The following is a 14,592-nucleotide window of genomic DNA, read 5'->3' as shown; positions in this document are numbered from 1 at the left end:
GTTGAGCACCCTGATCTATGACTTGCTTTAGACAGCTAAAACTGAATTGCAGGGGACAGCAATAAAAAACAGACACTAGTTCTAAACACTCACCACTCTATCCAAATCTAAAAAAAAAAAAAAAAAGCTTTGTCTTTAATTATATTTTTAGGTTCAGCTATCCTTTGAAGTTTTTCTGGAGTTATGGTACATGAATTGGACTCAATGGGTCAAACCTTAAGCCCTAGTTCACACTGATGCAATGTGGGAGACGCACAAGATTTGCTGTGTTTCCATGCATCACAATGCATAGCTGCTTTTTCCCCTGCAAAAAAAAACAAAAAAACTACTGAGGTAAAATTACAGGCATCCCACACAACAGGAGTCTCATTTTATGAGGAACTCACAATCTGGCAGGCTCAATGACCCAGCACCCCGCTTGTCCGAATATAGATATCAGATAACTCAAGCCAACTGTGGGACGGTTCCGTCACAGTCCCGTAAGCAGTTCATTTCAGAAAGGGCAGCACCAAGGCTTTATCAGTATGTCCTTAGCAGAAGCCAGTAAGAGTCTTTAACAAAGCAATGTACACAGTTGACCTAGAGGGTTGTTTTATTTTCCAAGCATTACTCCAGATTAATGACAGCCAAGCATATACAATAAGAAGAGCCAGCAGTCATTTTTTTAAGTTAAGAAAACATACTTTAGGAAATACTTACCTCAGCTTAATGCCAACATAGATACATGCCAAGAATATTCACAAATATATGAAAAAACAAAGTTCACCCTGAGGATCCAATATAACTCTTGGCGGATAATTACTCCTCCTGCAAGCCTATAAACAATAAGTTATATTTGTGAATAGTACATGGTGTCTTATTGGCTAAACCTGTATTTTATGATAAGCAGCAATTAAATACATTTACAATTATAAAATTTCATACCAGAACAGACTCTTTTTCTGCAACTCATATGTGCTTTATATAATGCAACTTAATCATCTTGACTATACCTGTGGAAAAGAACTGTAAAGAGAAAAATATGGAGATGGCTGACCTCTGGAAAATGCAAGCTGTCTGGTAATCTTTGGTTTATACCTTAAGTCATTAAACCAGAACAAGCATGCAAACAGTAATATCAGAATTTATCATTCGCATGCCTGTTCCAGGTTAGTGACCCAGGCAACCAGGCAACTTTCATTTTCAAAAGGAAAAGCAATGACAGCTCCCATATTTCTCTCAGCATGTTTTTTTTATCTTTTACATCACCTAAACTAATACCTATATTTTTGGGACTTTGTCAAGAAGGTCTTGTTGGCTGACATGCATGGCTCTGCACAGAGGGTTAGTGCCAGGTGTAGTCCTGCACACTTCGGTCAACAAAACTTTTCTAATAGAGGTAGAATACAAACTGTAGTGTAATGTAAAAAATGTTAATGACTCTATTGATTAGCCAAGCAAACAGGTGCCATAAAAACCGTCTCTCACTAGTGAGATATACACTGATCAGCCATAACTTTATGACCATTTCCAGATAAAGTGAATAATATTAATTATCCTGTTACAATTAAATCTGAAAGTGGGTGGGACATATTAGGCAGCAAGTGAATGTGTTGTCCCTGAAATTGATGTGTTGAAAAGCAGAAAAAAATGGGCAAGCGCAACGATTTGAGCGACTTTGACAATGGCTAGGCCACTGTGTCAGAGCAACTGCAAAACTGCAGCTCTTGTGGGATGTTCAAAGTCTGCAGTGGTCAGAACCTACGAAGAGGGGTCCAAGAGGAAAGAAACCAGCAACAGGATCATGGGCAGACAAAGCTTACTGATGCATATGGGGAGTGAAAGCTGACTTGTGTAGTACGATCCAGTAGAAGAGCTCTGTAGCTCAAATTGTGAAAAAAAAGTTAATACTGGTTCTGACAGAAAGGTGTCAGAACACACAGTGCATGGCAATTTGTTGCATATGGGGCTGCATAGCCACAAACCAGTCAGGGTGCCCATGTTTGCCCAAGCCTACAGCCAAAAGCTTCTACAACGGGCACCAGAACTGGACTACAGAGCAATAGAAGATGGCCTGGTCTAATGAACCACGTCTTCTTTTAAATCATGTGGATGGCCGGGTGCATGTGCATCATTTACCTGGGTAAGGGATGGGACCAGGAAGAAGGCAAGTCGGCTAAGAAATAAAGAACCTGCTGTTGATGTCTTGGTGCCAGATACCACAGCACACAGTGCCTTGATAAAGCATTCATACCCCTTGAAATTTTCCACATTTTAACATGTTACAACCAAAAACGTAAATGTATTTTATTGGGATTTTATGTGATAGACCAACACAAAGTGGCACATCATTGTGAAGAGGAAGGAAAATGATAAATGGTTTTCAATTTTTTTTACAAATAAATATTTGAAAAGTGCAGCGTGCATTTGTAATCAGCCCCCTTCACTCTAATACCCCTAACTAAAATCTAGTGGAACCAATTGCCTTCAGAAGTCTACCAGTGTATAATTTAATCACAGTATAAATACAGCTGTTCTGTGAAGCCCTCAGAGGTTTATTAGAGAACCTTAGTGAACAACCAGCATCATGAAGGTCAAGGAACACACCAGACAGGTCAGGGATAAAGTTAAGCAGAAGTTTAAAGCAGGGTTAGGTTATAAACAAAATATCCCAAGCTTTGAACATCTCATAGAGCACTATTCAATCCATCATCCGAAAATTGGAAAGAGTATGGCACAACTGCAAACCTACCAAGACATGGCCGTCCACCTAAACTGACAGGCTGGGCAAGGAAAGCATTAATCAGAGAATCAGCCAAGAGTCCCATGGTAACTCTGAAGGAGCTACAGAGATCCACAGCTCAGGTGGGAGAATCTGTCCACAGGACAACTATTAGTCATGCACTACACAAATCTGGCCTTTATGGAAGAGTGGCAAGAAGAAAGCCATTGTTGAAAGAATGCCATAAAAAGTCCTGTTTGCAGTTTGCGAGAAGCCATGTGGGGGACACAGCAAACATGTGGAAGAAGGTGCTCAGGTCAGATGAGACCAAAATTGAACTTTTTTGGCCTACTGGACCCTGGACCTATTCTGTAATGTTGAAGACGGTTTACCACTCATCCCAATGGGTTCCTCAGTTCTTTAGTACGAAGAAAGATACTTGAATGGCAAAATGTTCAACATTATAAACAAGTCCAGATGAATGTGACTACTGCTAGTTTACAGTTCTGCCACTAATCTGAGACTCTCTCGCCAGTTGTGCTGAAGAAAGTCTTACATTTGAACGGCCTGGTAATGCAGGAAAAGGGTGAAGTAGATTGTGTGCGCTACAAAAGGCTCTACGAAGAAAGAACCACACAGCAGGGGCTGTGGAGGTAAGTGTAATTTTACCTGTCAGTTTAGAAAACTCCATCAAATACAGGCTTTTTTATGTGCATATAAATCCTTGAAATAGATTTGGTGGCATTCTTTAAAGTGCGAGGTTACGTATATTTAATAGACTCTGGCAGGTTAAAACACTTGCTGGTTATACAAACTGTTTGGGGACCCTCCAATAGCCCCTGATCAGCTTGGTCAAAGGTCAATGTGGCCTCTATAGGAGCAGCAATGTTCAATGGAAGGCCAAGCTAGGTGAAGAAATGAAGCCAAAACCCAGTTTGTGGAGGGCAATTTCCCAATCTGCCAGACACACAAGCTTTTCAGCCTCCAACCAAATGTAAATATTTAGCAGGTTTATATTTTATCCTCCTCTAATCAACATCAAATTTATAAGGCTTGCAAGACTGTAACTGCTCTGCAAATTCTCACTCAAGTTTAAAAAAAAAATCACAACCCCATCTATATATAGCAGCATATCAGTTCATATAAAAACATATAACACCAATAAACTGCATAATACTCAATATCCACAAAAAACTCAGCCAGAAGAATTTCGCATATTCTACTTATTGATATCTTAGCTGCTGCCAGATAATGCAATTAGAGACTAAAATCACAGGGAAGTACATTTCTCCAATTGAGGATGTGTGATCTGTGGTACACATATCCAAACGTTTCATTCTCTTCTCCATGCTGAAGGTGTGATTACCTCTAGTCTCTGTGCTTGGCAATGGAAAATCTTTAAGATCCAAGATGCAGGAGGAGCCAGTTACTGTTCTGCTGCAAGACTTGAAAGGGTACCGGCTTTTTGGACAGTTAGCTGTGAATTAGGAACCACCATTGACATTTCTATGTTTGATGTCAACCCAATGACACATGCAAGGTGACTTGACACCTAGTGACTTGGGTTTAACAAACATCTCATTTTATAATGTTCAAATACATATTTGTCACTTTATAATTATTCATTTTTATATAAACCCGTTGCCTGTTACTTTATATAGACTCTGCTATTCACAATCCATAAATAGATGGTGGCTGGGCCATCTGTACTATCCTAAACAGGGGTAAGACACCATCTTGCCTTTTTTTTTTTTTTTAGAAGATTCCATCCTCTTTTTTTATTTTTATTTATTAAACACCACAAAAAGAAAACAATGTTGTGCAGATCTACTTTTAGGGCTGCTGGCACCATCTTTCATAAAAGGAAATATTTACTGACAGAAATACAGAGTGGGATTACTGACCACCTCCTGAAAAGGCTAGTTGTAATATCCAGATTCAATACTGACCCAGTGCAGGCATGCAGATTTTGGAAGTCAGAGTGAAGCCAGAACACTCTACATGCTTGTTCCAAGTTAATTACTTCTAAAGTACTAAAGTTACTGGATACCAATGACAACCAGGGATCCAGTCTTTTCTGACTACAGGTTTAATTATGGACTCATCTATACCCATGTGCTTTTAATGCACTTTTATAAGAATACAGGTTAGCCTTTGGTTTAAAAGGTGCTGTCTCACATTTGTGCAATTTGTGCTGGCACAAAAAAAGGTTCTTGTTGATGCACAAATTAAAAGATTAAAATCATGTTTGGAACATGTTACACCCATATTTCAGGTGTCCAAAGCAAACATGTAGCCAGCAACTCAATAACTCCTTAGTATAATCCTTTATTTGGCTACATCATATACACAGGCTCAATGGGGACATGTTTCGGCTATTACAGCCTTACTCATAGCATCAGCATAAGGCTGTAATAGCTGAAAAATGTCAGTATTGATCCTGTGTATATGATGTAACCAAACAAAAGATTATACTAAGGAGTTATCGAGTTTCCAGCTAAATTTCTGCTTTGGATGTACGAACAGGGGAGTGGGGATCGCCCAGCCTGAGCACCAACTCTCAGCAAGTATTTTTTTAATTGTGCGGTTGAACTTGGGTATCTTCCATTTGCATATTTCAGGTGTAACATGTTCCAGGACCTCCCCCTGTGACAGCGGGTGGGAATTCCTTTCCCCCACAGCCGTTATCACATTTTAACCGCTTGCTGACCAGTCACCGCAGTTTTACTGCGGCAGAATGGCACGGCTGGGCAAAAGGACATTATGTTACGTCGCTTCGCCTTTCAGCCACTAGGGGCGCACGCACCCGCAGAGCATGCCCAGCAGAAACGATGACCGCCGCGCTTCCGCCATCGCTCGTGACAGAGCGAGAACTGGGATCTGTGTGTGTAAACACACAGATCCCAGTTCTTTCAGGGGAGAGGAGACAGATCGTGTGTTCATCCCTCGCTCCTCCTAGACAGTCCCATCCCACCACAGTTAGAACACACACATAGGGAACACAGTTAACCCCTTGATCGCCCCTAGTGTTAACCCCTTCCCCACCAGTGACATTTACACAGTAATCAGTGCATGTTTATAGCACTGATCGCTGCATAATTGTCAATGGTTTCAAAAATGTGTCAAAAGTGTCCGATGTGTCTGCCATAATGTCGCAGTCCCAAAAAAATAGCAGATCGCCGCCATTATTAGTAACAAAAAATAATAATAAAAATGCCATAAATCTATCCCCTATTTTGTAGACGCTAACTTTTGCGCAAACCAATCAATATACGGTTATTGTGATTTTTTTTACCAAAAATATGTAGAAGAATACATATCGGCCTAAACTGAGGAAAAAAATTGTTTTTTTTTTATAAAAAATGTGGGATATTTATTATAGCAAAAAGTAAAAGATATTAAGCTTTTTTTCAAAATTGTCGCTCTTCTTTTGTTTACAGCGCAAAAAATAAACACCGCAGAGGCGATCAAATACCACCAAAAGAAAGCTCTATTTGTGGGGAAAAAAGGACATCAATTTTGATTGGGTACAGCGTCACTTGACCACGCAATTGTCAGTTAAATCGACACAGTGGCGAATCGCAAAAAATGGCCTGGTCATTGAGCAGCCAAATCTTCCGGGGCTGAAGTTGTTCATTCTTTTCCAGGGATGTGTGAATGAATAAACTATCAGTCCCATCCACCACCGTGGCAGTCAGCTTGTAGTTCTCTATATACTACGAGGGCACTGATGATCCATCTTTCTAAGAGAAAGTCTGTGTAGGTAATATGGCGCAAGAGGTGTAATGGGAGAGAGAGGACTCTAGATTATGTGGAGCTGAAAGTCAATGAAGAATACATCCTCTGGGCAAGGTTCTTAGACTGTATAGTGCATTTTTGTTAGATCCAGCACACACAGCTGTGCGCAGACTAAGTGTAGTGGATATTTACAATATGTTAAAACAACAATTGGGAACTCACATGAAGGTAAATATAAAATGCTTATTGTCAAAGTCAGGAGGGAGTTTCATCCAGGCACAGCATCAATGGCTGTGTGAGTGGAAAACTGGTGGCAGCGAGGGAGATACCTGTGGTGACTGAGAAGACAGCAAGAGGACACTCAAGTGCAAGTGCAGTAAGGTAATTGCAAATCACTCAGGTACTTAGGAGAATATGTAAATGTCCTAAATCGGTCTGCTGTTGCAATAATTCTGGATCCAAGAGCTGTAACCACCACTGTTCAGTTGTTAATTGGTATCCAGAGAGACCCAGCAGCAGAGAGGAAGCAACATGCAGATCTGGTTTGATAAAGAGGCAGAGATGCCTTGAACTGCATAGCCACACCCACTAGAGTCCTGCAATGTCACTTCTGGTTTTGTCTGCACTTCCTAGACCTCCATGTCCTGCTCATAAGTACCTGAGCAAGTTTCTATTATCTTGTGCAATTTGATGTTACCTTTTTGATGCACTTAGTTTGGCGCCCTCTTGGTGTCTTCACAGTCATTGCAGGTTTCTCCCTCACTATCACCAGTGTTCCACTCAGACAGCCCACTGATGCTCTTTCTTACATAATTTTGTTTTAGTAAATTGTATCCTTGTATTTTTATCAATAAATGCAAGGCTTCCTTCTGGTTGGCTATGGTGATGTGAGAAGGTGATGTCACGTTCTCCACCTCGGGTAATCAGAGGAAGCCTTCGACTCCTTGATAAAATACAAGGCTTCTTTCGAATAGCTAAGAAGCACTCATCCCAACTCGATTTTGTTCTGGTAGCAGGAAAGAAGTCCACGTATCGCTGTCGGAACACATCTCGCATCGAAAACAGTTTGATTGAGCCAGCCCTAATGAAAGTAAATCTGGACTTAGACTTTAAACATCTCATCCTCATACTCATTACTCGTACCTTTGCCCACTGACAAAGAAATGATCAGTCTATAATTTTAATGGTAGGTTTATTTTACCAGTGAGAGACAGAATAAGAAAAAAATCCAGAAAAACGCATTTCAATAAAGTTATAAATTGATTTGCATTTTAATGAGTGAAATAATTATTTGATCCCTTTGCAAAACATGACTTAGTACTTGGTGGCAAAACCCTTGTTGACAATCATAGAAGTCAGACATTTCTTGTAGTTGGCCACCAGGTTTGCACGCATCTCAGGAGGGATTTTGTCCCACTCCTCTTTGCAGATCCTCTCCAAGTCATTAAGGTTTCGAGGCTGATGTTTGGTAACTCGAACCTTCAGCTCCCTCCGCATATTTTCTATGGGATTAAGGTCTGGAGACTGGCTAGGTCGCTTCAGGAGCTTAATGTGCTTCCTCTTGAGCCACTCCTTTGTTGCCATGGCCGTGTGTTTTGGGTCATTGTCATCCTGGAATACCCATCCACAACCCATTTTCAATACCCTAAGGGAAGGAGGCTCTCACCCAAGATTTGACGGTACATGGCCCCGTCCATTGTCCCTTTGATGCGGTGAATTTGTCCTGTCCCCTTAGCCCAAAAACACCTCCAAAGCATAATGTTTCCACCTCCATGTTTGACGGTGGGGATGGTGTTCTTGGGGTGAGGGGCAGCATTCCTCCTCCTCCAAACACAGCGAGTTGAGTTGATGTCAAAGAGCTCGATTTTGGTCTCATCTTACCGCAACACTTTCACCCAGTTCTCCTCTGAATCATTCAGATGTTCATTAGCAAACATCAGATAGGCTTGTACATGTGCTTTCTGGAGCAGGGGGACCTTGCGGGGACTGCAGGATTTCAGCCCTTCACAGTGTTGCCTTATGGGTTTATGTGAAATCTCCATTAATAGCTGTAAAATATTGTAATTATGAATATATATAGTTCAACTAGCCTTGTATCTATGTAACAGAGCCACCAAGAAGGTTAGGCTAAGCAGACAAGACGGTGCCTAGGCTTTTGTGTACAAACAATGGGTTTCAAACCCATTGTTTAACACATACTTACTTCAAAGGATTCCATGCTGAAATATGCCATGAAGGGAGCCCAACCCATAATCAATACCTAAGTTCCTGGGGAAATTCAATTAAATCTCCCGGCCAGACTAATCACAAGGATTTGCATGAAAGGGGGCCGACTTATGAAGTAAGCCCTCCAATCATGATCCAAGCTAGGCCAACCAATGAGACATCAGCCTGGTTTGATATACACAGACTAACAGGGAAGTAAAGTTTCTCTTTCTGATAGACCAGCCAGCAGAATGGACCTTTGGTAAGGATGGGTAATTATGGGGAAAGGTATGCCCCTTTTACTTGTAAGTAAATATGTTTGTAGATTACGGTTTTAAGGAATATACTCTGTATTCCTTCATGTAAATATTTTATTTCAACCTAAAATTTTCTTCCTTGGTGTAAGGCTATAGATAGATGATTGTGTATTAGCTAGACTTTCAACTGCTTCCTAATAAATGTTATTATATTTAAAGCTTTCACTCTTGGTCAAAAGAACTCTCATTTAACCCGCATAATATCTACGAGATATGAAAAATCTTAAATATAGATTTTTTCAGGGTAACAACGGTGTAGTGTGTTACCAACTATTTTCTTGGTGACTATGGTCCCAGCTGCCTTGAAATCATTGACAAGATTCTCCCATGTAGTTCTGGGCTGATTCCTTACCATTCTCATGATCATTAAAACTCCATGAGATAAGATATTGCATGGAGCCCCAGACTGAGGGAGATTGACAGTTATTTTGTGTTTTTTCCATTTGCCAATAATCGCACCAACTGTTGTCACCCTCTCTCTTGTCCCTGACATCCTTGGACAGCTCTTCGGTCTTGGCCGTGGTGGAGAGATTGGAATCTGATTGATTGCTTCTGTGGACAGGTGTCTTTTATACAGGTAAAAAGCTGAGTTTAGGAGCACTCCCTTTAAGAGAGTGTTCCTAATCTCAGATTTTTACCTGTATAGAAGACACCTGGGAGCCAGACATCTTACTGGTTGATAGGGGATCAAATACTCTTTTCACTCATTAAAATGCAAATCAATTTATAAAACTTTTTTGAAATGCTTTTTCTGGATATTTTTGTTGTCATTCTGTCTCACTGTTAAAATAAACCTACCATTAAAATTATAGACTGATCATTTCTTTGTCAGTGGGTAAATGTACAAAATCAATGGGGGATCAAATACTTTTTACCCTCACTGTATGCATTATTTTCTATTTAATCAATTCTTTGATAACATCTTAATAACAACTTTTGTATGGTGAAATACAGCGCTACAATTTTCATTTTGCATTTACTACATATTTGTCTTTAAAATATTTGTTCCACATCCATAGAATTTGGGGGTAAACCCCCCAAAAACACATTGCTATTAACTGAATGTGACTAAACAGTTTCTGGATGCAGCGTGTCTGGCGCCTTCCTCCTTGTACACCAGTCCACCTGTGTGAAATGACAGACAAAAGTGAAGGCAGCCCTGCTTGTCTGTCTGTAGTTAGAACGTATGCAGTTAGTGTAATGAGACGTGGAGTTACCCCTCTGCCATAATTCAGTGAAATATTTTTAATTTTTAATACAGTGGTTCTAAAGGCTCAAGGTTTTTTTTTACCTTCATGCATTCATGCATGAAGGTAAAAAACTTTCTCTGTGCAGCAGCCTCCCTAATACTTACCTGAATCCCATCACCATTGGCCCCCATGCTGTCAATCACAACCATCGAGCCAATGAGGAGAGAGAGAGAGAGAGAGAGAGAGAGAGAGAGAGAGAGAGAGAGAGTAGGTCGAATGGAATTAATTAACACATAGATCAGCAGCTCAAGAGTGAGCCGGCTTGGGTGCCTCCAGAGCAAGCTGCTTGCTCTGGGGGCACTTAGCAGGAGGGAGGGACCAGGAGCACCAATGGGAGACCCGAAAAGAAGAGGCTCAGGGCTGCTCTGTGCAAAACCACTACACTGGGCAGCTAAGTAGAACATGTTTGTTATTTTTTTAAAAATGCCTTTGATATCAGTTTAACATTTATTGGCTACTTGTTGCAACATGCTACTTTCTGGATGTAAAGAATAGCAAAGAGTTTATATAAAAATATAGTATATAAAAATGATCCAAAGGTACATAAAGAAATGAGTATACATAATTGAAGAATATCAAGTTTTCCTTTAAACCTAAATGCTCTTCATCAAGATATGGCATCTGTACTTTCCTATGCACAAAGTGGTTAACCCAGTTTTGTTCTCCATCATATCTAGGCTTTCTGTACGCAGTATAGGTTTGTGACTGGAAAGCAACCTTTCCATGGCACAGAAATATCCGGCAAGAGTGGAGCAATGCAGGCATGAATTCAATAAAATCATAAAGGTCAGAAAATGGGGATGACATGAGCAATGCTGATGCTCAGATCTGTTAATCCCCAAGGGGTAAATTGAATCATCTATCATCTTATATTTTTGAAAAACTCTTGTGGGTATCCAGTAGCTAGATCAAAGTTGCAAATTTGTAGGTACTTATTTTTGCGGACACACAAAAACCAGTAAAATTACCTCACTTTGCTTTGCAATGGTCATGGAGTTGGGGGTGGCAGAACAGAGAAGCCCTGGGATGGACAAGATCAAGGGCCTAGAGTCCCAATAAAAATACTATATAAGAAGGCAGTAGGTGTTAAAACCCATCAGAATCCACCAGTTTTGGCTGGGGTGACAACAATAAAAATAATCTGTTCACTTTTTTACTCCAGTTCTCATCTATGTATTCACTTCTACTTCATTCTTTATGATGGACTCTGGCTGTCCAGGGTCCACTGTAACTGCTACCACATCAGCCATCTGCTCTCCTTTCCGGTGGATTCTTTGATGTTTAATAAGAGTTGAACAGTCAGTGAAGCTTCTCCCACACTCATTACACATATAAGGTTTCTCCCCAGTGTGGATTCTTTGGTGTTTCACAAGGGTAGAGCTGTCAGTGAAGCACTTCCCACACACTTTGCAGGAATATGGCTTCTCCCCAGTATGAATTCTTTGGTGTTTGATCAAGGTGGAGTTATCAATGAAGTTCTTGCCACAATAGTTGCAAATGTAGGGCCGTTCCCCAGTATGTATACGCTGATGCTTCACCAAGGTGGAGCTGTCCGTGAAACTTTTGCCACATTCAGTACATGGGAATGGCTTTTCTCCAGTGTGGAAGCGCTGATGAACCACAAGGTGGGAGTTACAGGAGAAGCACTTCCCACACACAGAGCATGTGTATGGCTTCTCTCCACTATGGGTTCTCTGGTGTTTTACCAGGGTGGACCGAGCGGCAAAGTTCCTTCCACACTGGATGCAGGTGAATGGCTTCTCACCGGTGTGAGTGCGCTGATGTTTGACCAGGGATGAGCTGTCAATGAAGTTCTTGCCACACTGAGTACAGGTGAATGGTTTCTCACCTGTGTGGGTCCTCTGATGCTTCACCATAGCTGACTTCTTGGTGTAGCGGTTCCCACATGTTAGGCACACAAAGGGCTTCTCTCCAGTGTGAACCCGTTGGTGTATAACCAAAGTGGAGCTGTCTGTGAAGGTTTTGCCGCACTCCCGGCACTGGAAGGGCCTCTCACCAGTGTGAGTTCGCTGGTGCACAATTAGATGCGAGTTGCAAGAATAGGTTTTACCACACTCCTTGCAGGCATAAGGTTTCTCGCCAGTGTGGCTTCGCCGGTGGACAACCAGAGTGGAGTTTTCAGTGAATCTCTTCCCACATTCACCACATTGGAAAGACTTCTCCCCACTATGGATCCTCTGGTGTTTCACCAGATTGGACCGGTCTGTGAAACTCTTTCCACACTCCAGGCAGGTAAAGGATTTCTCCCGTGTGTGGATACGGTGGTGTTTCACCAGATTCGACCGGTCAGTGAAGCTTTTTCCGCAGACCGTACAATTAAAAGGCTTTTCTCCGGTGTGAATTCTCTCATGTTTTACAAGGGATGGGCGATCAGTGAAACACTTTTCACAGTAAGAACAAGCAAAGGGTCTCTCACCTGCATGGATTCTCTGGTGTATGACCAGGTGTGAGTTATATGAAAAAGCCTTACCACAAACTGTACAAATATGAGGCTTCCCTACCGAGTGCGTCTTCTGGTGCTTTACAAACCGAGCTCTGTCTGTGAAGCTTTTTCCGCATTCAATGCACAAATAGGTAGTCATCTCCATCACTTTACCAGTTAAGGGGTCAATAGCATTGTAGATGCTGTAACAGTTGTCCACCAGCTTAGTGTGAGGCCCCTCAGAATGGTTTTGTGTGTTGCAGATGTCCTTTCCTGCTGGCATCTTGTCTACTTCTGTTGATGAACTGGACATCGCACAAGGCCCCCCCTTTTCATTCATCACATCTGCAAAAAAATAAAATTGCAACAATATATTTAAATTTTCTTTCCTCCTGATGAATAGTGCTTTTTAGATTTAGGGCTCATTTACACTTGTATTTACACTGCCTTCAACTCTAACACACATTAAAGCACCTACCGCTTCAATATGCTTTTTTTATGTGTTTTTGATGCTACTGTGGTACATTTTTGAAGCTTTAGGCTGGGTTTACACTAGAGATGGCAGCGCTTAATTTTGGGCTGAATTTGGACCTGAAACGGACCAAAAGACACACAGGACTCCAGTGCAATTCACACCAGTGCCACTCCAGAGATGTGTGAACCAGCTCCATAGAGAGTCAGTCAGGGGAAACCCGCATCCAATTCGCAATAGTGTGAACCCAGCCTAAATGAAGCTTGGCAAATGTCCTGTGTGTGATGATTTTCCATTTGTTTTAAATGGGCTCATTAGTACCTTCGTTCAGCAGATCCCCAGCTTATTATTACTCTGGTTCAGCAGAGCCCCTGATCACTAGTAGCCCCAGTTTAAGCTGATCCCTTGCTGAGTAGTAACCCCCAGTTCTGCTGAACCCCTACTCAGTAGTAACCCCCAGTTCAGCTGATACTCTGGTTTGCTGATCCACCCTCTCTCTGGTCCTCGCTTTGAGATTGCGATGACATCATAATCACTCCTTGTCCTTTCCACAGCTTGCTGTGTGCCTGTAGGGAGGAAGCAGGGACCGGAAAGGACTCAACTTAGTGGAACTACTTTCCACTCTTTGGGAGTGGGAAGCACGAGGAGCGATTATGTCATCACGTTCTCAAACAAGTAAGAGATGGTGAACCCTTTCAAGTGCGAGGGTATCAGTCCTAAAGACCTAGTACAACATAAGGGATGGTGGGCTGATGGATTAACCTAAAGGAACAGCGAAGTGTGAAAGGAGATCTGTTCCTAAGCCTAGTACACACCACTCTTTTTTTTTCGATCAACCCAGCAGGTTAAACGAAAAAAAAACCTGACCGCTTTGGTTGGAGCCGCTGTACTAATAATCCGCTATTGTTTTCTGACAGGGGGCGGCCCCCACGCCAGAACACTTCTGTGAGTACTCTCAGCCATTTTCCAGCATGCTCACCTAAGAGAAGGCGGAAAAACGTCTGGCTTCTGTCGGACTGGCTGCCATACACACGGGCCGAATGTCGGCCGTTTTTTATGGCACCAGCCGATGTTGCCCAAACTAGGCTTAAAACTTGCGTGGACGGTCAGTAATATAAGACACTCAGGCCGAACCCTCTATGGTGGGATTTTAACAGGCACGCAAAAAATGTTTATATAAAAATCAAATCTAAATTTTATTATTTAGTTTTGATTAAAATCAATATATCAGATAAAAAAAAAACCACAGAAATTAATGCAGTCATGTAACATACGTGATTTACACAGAAGAACCATGACGTTTTGAAGCTGATAGATCACAGTGACAAAGGAAATATCCAACACCTTTCGACACATTTGTTTCGATGATCTTCTTCAGGGTATATATAGTTTATCAAATTTCATTGGTCGCGGTAGGTATACATCACATATGAAAGACTGCATGCTTTAAAATCACTTTGTCATTG

At 41.5% G+C, this 14,592-nt stretch overlaps 1 protein-coding gene across 2 annotated transcripts in view; it reads right to left on the bottom strand.

Annotated features, from left to right (window-relative positions):
* Positions 1 to 574: 574 nt before the first annotated feature.
* LOC141133153 (uncharacterized) overlaps positions 575 to 14,592 on the bottom strand; it is a 33,688-nt gene continuing 19,670 nt past the window's right edge. For both annotated transcript variants that reach the window (XM_073622329.1, XM_073622330.1), the window contains exon 5: positions 575 to 12,999. In XM_073622329.1, coding sequence (XP_073478430.1) covers positions 11,381 to 12,999 — 1,619 coding nt within the window. In that variant the 3' untranslated portion in view covers positions 575 to 11,380. The remainder of the gene's footprint in view (positions 13,000 to 14,592) is intronic.

The sequence above is a fragment of the Aquarana catesbeiana genome, linkage group LG03 (assembly GCF_042186555.1).
Source record: "Aquarana catesbeiana isolate 2022-GZ linkage group LG03, ASM4218655v1, whole genome shotgun sequence".
Taxonomy (NCBI): domain Eukaryota; kingdom Metazoa; phylum Chordata; class Amphibia; order Anura; family Ranidae; genus Aquarana; species Aquarana catesbeiana.
This window is presented reverse-complemented; position numbering and strand designations above follow the sequence as displayed.